The sequence below is a fragment of the Plasmodium brasilianum genome, chromosome 11 (assembly GCF_023973825.1).
Source record: "Plasmodium brasilianum strain Bolivian I chromosome 11, whole genome shotgun sequence".
NCBI lineage: Eukaryota > Apicomplexa > Aconoidasida > Haemosporida > Plasmodiidae > Plasmodium > Plasmodium brasilianum.
The window spans coordinates 1,139,125-1,150,893 of NC_090124.1; the positions used below are offsets into that span (position 1 = coordinate 1,139,125).

Sequence of the window (11,769 nt, forward strand, 5' to 3'; positions counted from 1 at the left end):
AATAAAGGTAAGGAAAGAAAAGCAAAGCAGAGCAAAGAATGAGGAAAGTAAAAGCATAAACAAATGACAAATTCGAAATTACAAAAACAAAAAAATTAATCAGACGGAGGAGGAAGTAAGTTTAAAATAACGATAAAAACAAAACAATAAATTAGAGCAAAAAAGCGTAAAACAGGGGTAAAAACAAAGGAGAAAAAAAAAAAAAAAAAAAAAAAAAAAAAAAAAAAAAAAAAAAAAAAAAAAAAAAAAAAAAAAACAATCAAATACCATAGAATAATATAAAATAAAATGATATAACATATGATATCCCTGGAGAAAAAGGAGCCGAAATTATAAAATACATAAATAAAGAAAATAAAGATATATACACACTCATAGATGCATACATATGCAAAGACAGTATTGTATTTAAAAAATCCCATATATTGCTTCATACGTAAAATTAATTTTTTTTTTTTTAATTATGATAAGATGGATTGTTAACACATTAGTTAATTAGAAAATGGTACAACTTGTGTATAAAATGACGACAAATTAAAAGAGTGGTGTAATATATATATATATATATATATTTATTTATATCTGTATGGACATATGGATATATCAGTGTTAACTGCCGAGTCTACATAGCCTTGAAGCTACCACATACTGCTTTTTAATACTTACTCAAAATTGATAATTTTCTATAAGTATGCAAAAACAAATATATATAGATGTGCCTAATATATATTCGTTGTGATTCTTTTTTTTTTTTTGGTTACATTTTCTATTTTGCATTTGGGGGAGTATGTACATCTATATGTGTGGTTTTGTGTGCAGATTTGTATGTGTTTATTTATAAGCTTACAATTATATGATTACCTTTATATACTTAAATTCATATGTTTACATTTATATGCTTACATTTATGTGTTCAGATGAATATTATCCTATTTATTTACAATCCCACATCTTCACCGAGACAGCTACGTTTTAGAAGCCGTCTTGTTAAAAAATTGCAAACCAATAATCTTAATTTTCTTCAGTTTCTTTTTTCCCTCCTCGGACACATTAGATTTTATATTTGTGTTAATATCTGACGCACTTTGAGATAATTTCACATTTTTTTTTTTGTTTTCATTACGCAATTCATGATCAATAGTGTTTGTTACATTTGTATCGGATTGAGAAAGATTGCACAGGATGTTCGATTTATTGTAATATTGATTATCAGATGTAGAATCGTCTAACGTGTCCTCTTGAAATTTGTTTTCAGTTGTCAATTTCTTATATGGGCTTTTGGACACCTTAGAACTACGAGAATTAGAGTCATTAATATTAGCACCATTTGTAGTATAAGTGTAATTAGTAGTATTCGCACAATTCGTACTCTTCGAATAATTGGTGTTATTCGCAGTAGTGGTAGCACTATTCTTCTTATAACTTGATGGGTCATAATCTAACCTTTTTGGAAAAATGGGTTTAAGGCTAATTATTGGTTTTTTTGAGCTTAATTTGACACCACAGTTATCGTTTTGTAATGCATTATTATAAGCACTGTACTTACCGTTGCTATCGGTATGTCTACTGCTACTACCGGTATGTCTACTGCTACTACCAGTATGTCTACTGCTACTACCGGTATGTCTACTGCTACTACCGGTATGTCTACTGCTACTACCGGCATGTCTACTGCTGCTACCGGTATGCCTACTTCTGCTATCAGTATGACTACTACTACTACCGCTAGGACTATCGCTGCTAACACTACTACTGGAAGCGCCATTTTTATACACTTTTTGAAAATCCATTGCTGTTTTTCCCAGGCATATTTCAGCAGCTCCTGTGTTCTCGAATTTCTGTTGCGCATTATTACAAGCATTGCAATCTAGACCTATCTTATTTAAGAAAGCATTTTCTGCATATTCTATTTTTTCATATTGTTCTGTGAACTCTTCCATAAATAAACTATTTGCTGCTTTAATTTTATAAAAACTTTTCTTACCTTGTTTATTGTCTTCTTTATTACTATATGTATAATTGTTATTTAAAATATGACCTTCTGCAACTAATGAGTTTTTACTGTTGTCTTCAAAAATGGATACAGAATTTTTGTAGAATTTTATTTCACTAGTTTTGGCCTCTTCTTCATCTAACTCAATCTCCTTTTTTTTTTCATCATCTATATTACATCTCTCTTGTATGACTGTATTTTCAAATTTTTTATTATTTATTTTTAACTTGTTGGTATATCGTAATTTTCCTTTTTCTTTATTACTTTCCTTTTCATAGTTACTACTCATATTGAAGCTACTTAACGATTTTATGATATTTAATGTACTATGGTCTTCTTCTGTGTTTCTTACCGATGGCATGATATTCGATGTGTTCAATGTATGTGCTATGCTATGATGACAATTACCACTTGTTCCACTACTTCGTCTACCATCCCTTCCGTTGCTCCCCCCATTTTTTCTTCTGCTACTTGCAGTAGTATTGTGAGTCAGCGCCTCGACTGTTATATTGTTCTCTATATACTTAAAATAGCACCTCATTGAGTTAAAATTTGACTTAACAATGAGATGGCTTATTAAAAAGGGAAACCTACTTATTAAATAACTAACGGTTATATTCGGCAAATATAAATGTTTTATTTTAAAAAACCATATATGTGAACTTCCAGCATTAACAATATATTTACATTTTGAATTGATATATTTATTATTTTTCAAAAAACTATTATTATCCACATGATATTCTTCCTTCATAACTGAATTGATGAAATTTTTGTTCAGAAAATAATCATTTCCGCTTAGTTTTTTTTTCTTTTTTTTCTTCTTACTTAGACCGTTATTACTACTACTACTCTTCTTAAATTTATTACTATAATTTAATTCCTCATTTAAATAGGAGCACTGTTTTTTCATCTCTTCTTTATTACTATTTTCTATTAACTTCAAGTGCATCGAATATCCTGAGGTTACATATTCATACACTTTTTTATTTATCTCGTTAAAAACATCAAACTTGACATAACTGTTTTTTCCTATTTCTTCCTCCACCTCCTCCTTTATATGATAACAGTTGGGGTAAAAGGAAAAAGGATAAAATATATTATTTTTGATTTCTTGTATTCCTCCATACTTCCTTTCTAATTGTGTTTCTAAGATTTCCTCTCTTAGATAAGGCACGTAATTGGTATCTAAAATTTTTAATTTTTTAGTCATATAGGATGGTGCAAAATTTAAAAAAGATTTTCCAAATGTTTTAAAAAATTTGGGTGCATCAATTATATACATCCTAAACAATCTACATCGATATTTTGAATTCATAATTTCTAATAACTTCATAAATGTAGACATTGGAAATTTTGACATTGATATACCTGAACAATCAATTAAGGATATATAATTTTCTACTTTTCCGGGGATACACAAATATTTTAAAAAAAATTCAAAACAAAAAAAAAATAAATTCGTTAACTTTTCAACATCCAACAATTCAATATTTAATAAATTTATTATCATTATAGGTCTACATTTTTTATCTCTCCCATGCCAATACATTACCCCTTTATTAATATCATGTATAACATCTTTTTCTTTTATAGGAAGAACATCAGATAACCGAAATTCAAAATTACTTTTTATTAATTCTAACGCTTTTGCAAAGTCAAACTGCGCTGAGTACAAATAGCGCAAACACTCATTTTCAAAGAATATCTTATTTATTTTTAACGATTTATTTTTACAATATCTTTTAAATTCACTTATTGCAATTTCTTCTTCTGTGTTAATAAAGGTATTATGAAAAATGTATCTCAGTTTTGCATTTTTGTCATACACATCTTCCTTATTTGGTTCAAAAAAAAATACATTCTCATCTATTGTGTATTCATTTATCTTTTTCTCAATTACCACCTTTCCTCTCGACAGTTCCATAGTAAAAAGCTATGTTTGACTTAGCTTGGATTCACTTAATATGATATATCTTTATTTGAATTATTCACTTTTACTTTATTTTTTTATTTGTTTTCAACTATATCTTCTGATACGATTTTACTGTGTAGTAGCTTCCTTACATGTACGAATTCGGCACATATGTGTATGTATTCCTCTGTAGTATGTACTTTTCTTGTGTGTACGGATTTTTCGCGTACACACGGATTTTTTTGATGTATATATATTTCTCTTATTTGTTCTGTTTGTTCTTATTCTTTATTAGTTTTGCATATTTCTTGCTTATTTTTTTACGTATTTGTTGTATTCTTTTTGCGCATTTTTTGCATACCGTTTGTGTATTTTTTATGTATCTTTCGCGTACCTTTTTTTTTTTTTTTTTTTTTTTACAGTTTTCAGCTTTTTATTTTTTCGCCTCTTTGCTATTTCCTTTTTCATTCATTTGCAACATGCTAATAATAGTATCATTAATAAAATTTGAAAAAACGGCTTCTTATATATAAGGTGATAATACATTTTTTTAATTTTTTAGCATATATGGAATATTTAGTTCTATCTAAATTATGTGAATTGCCCTTTATTACTCATAATTTAAAGTATGTTCACCTAATTAAGAGGTAAATTGATATATTTTGTATGTATATATATATATATATATACATACATTTATATAAATACGTATAAATAAAACTTTGATATATGGAGGAACGCACTCTTTTTTTTTTTTTTTCTCTTATAACATGTTATTTTTAAATTTCTTACGCATAATAATATGTTAACTTTTTTTTGCACTTGTTAACGAATTTTTCTCGTATTATTGTTGTCATTGAGTAAGTATATTTCTAATGCCGCTAATAATGATGTTACGCTGAATTACTATTTAAACTGGCTTCTATCACTTAATATTATTACATCAACTACCATATAAAGGTCCTTGTTACATAATTATTCGTGTGTTTTCTGTTTTCTGCACTCTTCAAAATATGAACCTTGCTATACTCGAGTAATATGAATAAGGGGCACAAATGTATTTTATATTTTTCATATAAATGTATTACACATGCATATACGCAAACATATATATACGTATAAACACATATGTATATGTATATAAAATATACAAATTAAAATAGTGTGTTATATGATAAAAAAATATTTCACAATTTTTTTTTTAACTCATACAGGTGTACAGAGAATATGAACTGTTTTTCCTTCAACATATTCTGAACAATTTGTGCTACGTATATGAAAATGCTAAAGTACAAAAAAAAAAAAAAAAAAAAATATTATATTAACGAAAAGAAAAAAAAAAAAAAAAAGAATGTACATATTTCGCTTATTAAATATATATCAATATTTAAAGTAGTATTGAAACATTAACATTTTTGAAGTCTAAATTGAAGAATATAAATAAATTAATCATATTAGCATTAATATTTGTAATTATAAACAATTAAAACATGAAAGACGAAAAATGAAAGATAAAAAGAAATAAATTAGAAAAACAGAAACAAAAAAAAAGAAAAACAAAAAAAAAGAAAAACAAAAAAAAAGAAAAACAAAAAAAAAATGAATAAGCAACATGTATATATTATTAAAGAAATATCTTCTATTCGTTTACTACATAAATATGATAAATTTATGTATATAAAAACGTACAATTTTTTCTATAATTGAAGTCTTTTTTTTTTTTTTTGAGATTTGAATATTTTTAAAAAATGGAAAATGTGGTGAATGTTAAAAAAAAGTTAACATATAAAAAGAAAAGAAAAAAAAATCAACAATAAAACAACTTATTTCTTAGTAACAGTAACATAGAAAAATACGTTATAATTTCTTAATATGTTACTACTGTGATTTATTTCCAAATGGTTATTAATAAGAAATGAACAAACTCAATGAACTCTTTTAAAATTTTATGACAACTTTTATACACATCATGCAAATATATGAATTGTACAGGTCATGTATGAATGTAACGGTTGTGTAAAAATGTATGATTGTACAGGTTATAAAAAAATGTATGATTGTACAGGTTATAAAAAAATGTATGATTGTACAGGTTATAAAAAAATGTATGATTGTACAGGTTATAAAAAAATGTATGATTATAACATGTTATAAAAAAAGGCATCACTGCATAGGTCATGTAAAAATGTATGAACTGTAAAGGTCACATAAAATATACAATTATACAGGTTACACATAATGTACTATTGTATAAGTCATGTAAAATACATGAATTGTTCGAATTACGTAAAACATATAGGTTGCATATATGTACATTGTATACACATAAATTATAAACAAAAAAACCTTTTTTTAATTTTTTTTTTTGGACCATGTTTTTGCTAAAAAAAAAAGAAAAAATAGCGAAATTCAAATGTGAAAAACAAAATTCGTGTAATGTGTATAAATAAATAATATGTTAATTATTTTATTTTTTATTTCATCTTTCCCAGTATAATTTTAATTCTATTTAATGAGTTTAACAAAAAATAAATAAAAAATTGTTCAAAGGACCTTTCTTTTATCAAGTTTTTTAATGAAAAATGAGAATTTATACTAAATCCCTTTTCTACTACTTTTTAATTTTGCAAGTAATTTAAAAATATTTAATGAGTCTCAAATATGTGTATAAATTTCTAACGCTACACATTTATTAATTTGAGTTATATATATCTACATTTAATTTTTTAATCAAAAAGGAGAACTAAAAAATAGTCAAAACGACATTGAGAGTAGTGGATAAGTACATATATATATATATATATATATATACATATGTATTAACATTTGTCTGAATTTTACATCTCCGTAAAAAACGCATATATACACGTATGCTGTTGAATAATCATATTTTTCGTGCTATATTTGTATACCCTTCTGCATATGCAAACTCCAAGTATGCACGAACATGGGGTTGCACAACAAGGCTGCGAAGCCGTTGTTCATATATAATCCTTCAGGAATAATAGAAAAAGTGAAATAACTAACAATGTATACACGTTCATGCTATTTTTCAGGAAACAAAAAAGAAGAAAAAATAAAAAATAAATAAATATAAATATAAATATAAATATAACTATAATATATATATATATATATATATATATATATATATATAAATACATGCCTATATTTTCTTTTAACACAATAATAATGTAATTACATCGTTCTATGCAACTTTTTTGTTTAACATTTTTTCTTTCCAAATATATACATGAATATACGCTGAATTACAAAAATGTCAATAGGTGTATAGCAAAAAATATGGATTTATCAAGAATAATGTGCCAAGAACTGATAAAAGCATTTTCAGAAAGGTTACGCTGTACAACAGCTACAACTCAAGAGAGTTAAAAAAACACTGCGAAGTAAGAAAATAAAGAAAAAAAAAAAAGAGCACATATAATGTGCACAATATATATATATATATATATATATACATATATGTGTGTGTACGTACTGGAAAAATAACTCTGAGTATACAAATAAATGTAAAAAATATAATAATAAAATAAAACAAGTCAGAATGATTATTTGTATGAACAGATGTGGAAAATAGAAAAAAAGGAAAAATATAATTTCTTTTCAAAATAGCTAGTTACATGCACTGTTTATGTTTCCCTGAAATGCAGACATCGAGAGTTGTGTGCACAGGTATTGGTATAGTAACTGGGGTTGGGGTTGGCATAGAACAATTTTGGGAAAATTTAATCAATGGATATAACTCTATTGACAAAATTACCAAATTTGATGTAACAGATATGGCATGTGGAATAGGCAGTGAAATAGACAGAAAAAATTTTAACCCATGTGATTTTTATACAAATAAAAAGGATGTAAACCGCAATGATGATTGTACTCATTATGCGGTGGCTGCAACAAGATTAGCCATAGATGATGCCCATATTGATTTACATAAAATCGATAGTGAAAAAGTAGGAACTATTATTGGAAGTGGTATTGGTGGTTTGTCTTTTTTAGAAAAGGAAATGAAAACATTACATGAAAAGGGTCATAAAAGAATAAGTCCATACTTAATTCCAGCCATGATTGCAAATACACCTTCAGGTTTTGTGTCTATTGAAAATAATCTAAGAGGAATTTCACTTGGAATGTTAAGTGCTTGTGCCACATCAGGTAATACAATTGGAGAAGCATATAGATATATAAAATATAAGGAATATGATGTTATGATATGCGGGGGAACGGAGGCAAGTATTACACCTATCAGTTTTGCAGGATTTAATGCATTAAGAGCATTATGCATTGGATATAATGATAATCCAAAGAAGGGTTGTAGACCATTTGATTTAAAAAGAAGTGGTTTTGTTATGGGGGAAGGTTCAGGTATTTTAATTCTTGAATCTTATGCACATGCAATTAAGAGAAATGCCAAAATATATGGAGAAATTTTGGAATATTCCTCTGAAAGTGATGCATTTCATATTACTGCCCCTGAACCAAATGGAAGGGGCTTAACTAATTCAATTAACAAAGCAATAAAAAATGCAAATATAAATATATCGGATGTTAAGTATGTGAATGCACATGGGACATCAACTAACTTAAATGACAAAATTGAAACGAAAGTTTTAAAAAATGTCTTTAAGTCTCATTCCTATAAATTACATATATCCTCAACAAAGAGTATGACTGGTCATTGTATAGGAGCCGCAGGTGCTATTGAATCTATTGTTTGTTTAAAGGCAATGGAAACAAACATTATACCACCAACTATTAATTATGAACATAAAGATCCTGATTGTGATTTAAATTATACACCTAATAAAAGTTTTCATTCAAAAGAAAATATAGACATTTCCTTAAATACAAATTTAGGATTTGGAGGACATAACACTGCATTATTATTTGGAAAAATTGCAAAATGAAGAGATATATAGTTGCTAAACTGTAAATCCTGTATTATTAACCACTTTGTGCTATAGTACTATGGAATTTATTTTTGATTCCCTATTTATGGTCTTTATACACATATGAAGCCACGTACCATGTTAATTTGGACTAGCATATATTGTAGTGAGCTAATACATTACATGTGCATATACACATATATACGTATACTTCACCCATACATGTATATATTCATATTATTGCACTCATCTGCAATATTTAATTAAAATTTTTTTTACCTCTACTACTTCTATTTTCATTTTTAACATATTTAATATTCTTTCATTAACATGTATCCATCATTGTTATTACATTATATGCAATACACATATTATTAAATTGTTCTTATTATGTGGCAGTTTATAAAAATATGTGGGAAGTAGTTTCACTGCTCTTACTACTTATGCTTCAACCACGTTATAATTAATTTTTAAATTCGTTCTGTTCATCTTTCTTTTTTTTTTTTTTTTGCAAATTTATTACATTATAGAAGAAATGTGTTCTTAAATTATGTTTATTTAATGAGTTTGTTCATTTGGATGATAAAAAAAAAAAAAAAATTTACCTTCATATTTTAGATTATGAACCTTATTTCATTTCATCATTTTCTATGTGTCAACTAAATATATAGAGTAGTTTTAAATTTTTTGGAAATTAATTTTTTTAACGTAAAATTTTTAATTCCTACATTCACGTAATATATACAATACAAAGAATGTAATAAATTTGTAGGAAGTGTACCCCAAGAAGGAAACCTTCTATTTTCCGCTCCCCCTCACCAAAAAATTGGGAAAGATATAACATCATACATGAAATATGCATTCAGCAGTGATAAAATAGTGGATTATTATCCTTTTTACTGTCTCAGTTAAATCTAATATTACAGATTGGCATTATTGCTTATTTCGTTATTCTTTATTTTGTTCTTTATGCAGTGAGCCTATATTTTTAATAAAACCCATATTTTAAATATATGAGAATAAGGGGGCTCAATTTTGTGCTGTCAAGTAAACTGTGTTAATATCGATAACACATAAAATGAAAAAAGAAAAAGGATTAAAGATTAAAGAATAAAGAAGAAAGAATATAAAATATAAGATATAAGGTATAAAATATAAAATAAAAAAGATGAAAGATTAAAGATTAAAGAATAAGGAACAAAAAAGAAAAAATATATTTTACTAATACTACAGCGGAATTAATCAATTTACGCAAAATACATTTTTATGAGCAAATAGTGGTGCCATTTTTTTCTTATAGAAAAAGAGATAACACGTTATTCAAAAATTGTATCATTGCGTATTTATTTAGTCGAAGCGTATATTTTTTGTCCTCGAAAAAATATTTTAAAATTGTTAAGAAATATTATTCTCTTTTTGCATTACATAGAATATTTTGTACAGTTACAAAACTAAATGTTCCTAAGTACTATAAAAAAAAAAAAAAATCTTCATGCAAAATCCTTCATACAGAAAAGCATGGAAAAAAATATAGCTTATATTTGAAAGGATAATATGCTATCAAATATTTTAAAAGTGTATAGGTAAAACTCCTTCCTCTGGTAAATGATAAGAGGAAGAACGGAAGATAAAAAAAAAAAAAAAAAAAAAAAAAAGTTAACAAAAGAGGATTTATATTGAAGACGTGTTCGCATGTTTTAACTGAAACAGGAATACTATATTTAAGCAAAAGGGGAAAATGAAAAAAATAAAATTGAACATAACAAGAGAAGAAGATAATTTACAGAGTAACATTTATTATGTGTGTGAGAGGAACATTCTTATATCACAGCTAAATTTGACTATTAATTTTGATGAAAATAATGTGGAAGATGAAGAAATAATTGATGAGTATCATACAATAACTAGTACAAAGGATAAGACAAAAATTTCGCATAATGAGGAAAAAAAAAAGCAGAAATATATTAATATAAAAATATCGTATAGTGATGAATTAAATAATTTATATATTAACAATGTAATAAATAATATATATGACTATATTTTTGAAAATAAAGTAAATAATTTTATAATAAATAAAAACCATAGCTGGTTTATATTTATAAATATATATATATATGAGTATACCCCATATATATATGAACATATATGTAATGTAATAAATGTTCACCTATCTCTTTTGTTAATTCCATTTTGTTTCTATGATTTTGAGTACAAGTGGTACAGATGTATTGAAAATTATGAAGAATTATTAAAATTATTAACAAGCAATAATGATGTAAAACAGGTTGAAAACAAACTTTTCAAATATGATATGCATGAAGCAACCGAATTGGGTATTCCCCCAAAAGAAGGCGCTAAGGGAAAGACCATAAAGGGAAACGTGATACAGGATGACGGGCTAATAGGAGATAGGATGAATTGTGAAAAAGCATCATCCAATATATTAATATTAGATAAATATGAACAAAATAAAAATATAATCATTAACCAAATAGAAAATAGTAATTTTGACTTATTTGTACAAACTAGAGATAATATGTCAAGGGGATTATTCAAAAGACTGTTAATAAATTTTATTCCAATCTTAATAGCAATAAACGTTAATGATGAGTTTGTATATGTAATTAAATTTATTGATTATAGAGATTTCTTTTTAAATACACAAAACAAAAATGATATCATGTATAATCATATTGCTGTAAAATATGATTTCTCTAATTTTATGAAATGTACATTATATGATGAGATGAACAAATATATGAATGATGATGACAAGAAATTTGAACTACATGAAAATTATTATATGCTATATAATGCTAACAATACAACAATTGACGAAAACGACATTCTGATGAACTCAAAGCCTATTATTCAACATTACTATAACTTTATCTTAAATTACTGTGTAAATTATTTCACATCTAATTTTATGCAATAACAATTATAAA

The 11,769-nt window shown here is 25.9% G+C and overlaps 3 protein-coding genes across 3 annotated transcripts; 2 read left to right on the plus strand and 1 right to left on the minus strand.

The window, feature by feature from the left end:
- Window positions 1-965: 965 nt before the first annotated feature.
- MKS88_003709 (CRAL/TRIO domain-containing protein) lies at window positions 966-3,920 on the minus strand (the record flags this gene model as incomplete). Its single annotated transcript, XM_067216825.1, has 1 exon — window positions 966-3,920. The coding sequence occupies one exon, from the start codon at window positions 3,918-3,920 to the stop codon at window positions 966-968; it is 2,955 nt and encodes a 984-aa protein (XP_067072521.1).
- Window positions 3,921-6,830: 2,910 nt separating this feature from the next.
- MKS88_003710 (3-oxoacyl-[acyl-carrier-protein] synthase i/ii) lies at window positions 6,831-8,836 on the plus strand (the record flags this gene model as incomplete). The annotated part of the gene is made up of 3 exons (XM_067216826.1): window positions 6,831-6,884; window positions 7,196-7,315; window positions 7,580-8,836. 3 exons carry the CDS (start codon window positions 6,831-6,833, stop codon window positions 8,834-8,836), a joined length of 1,431 nt encoding a protein of 476 aa, XP_067072522.1.
- Window positions 8,837-10,556: 1,720 nt separating this feature from the next.
- Window positions 10,557-11,759, plus strand: MKS88_003711 (uncharacterized protein; the record flags this gene model as incomplete). Its single annotated transcript, XM_067216827.1, has 1 exon — window positions 10,557-11,759. One exon carries the CDS (start codon window positions 10,557-10,559, stop codon window positions 11,757-11,759), a length of 1,203 nt encoding a protein of 400 aa, XP_067072523.1.
- Window positions 11,760-11,769: the final 10 nt, after the last annotated feature.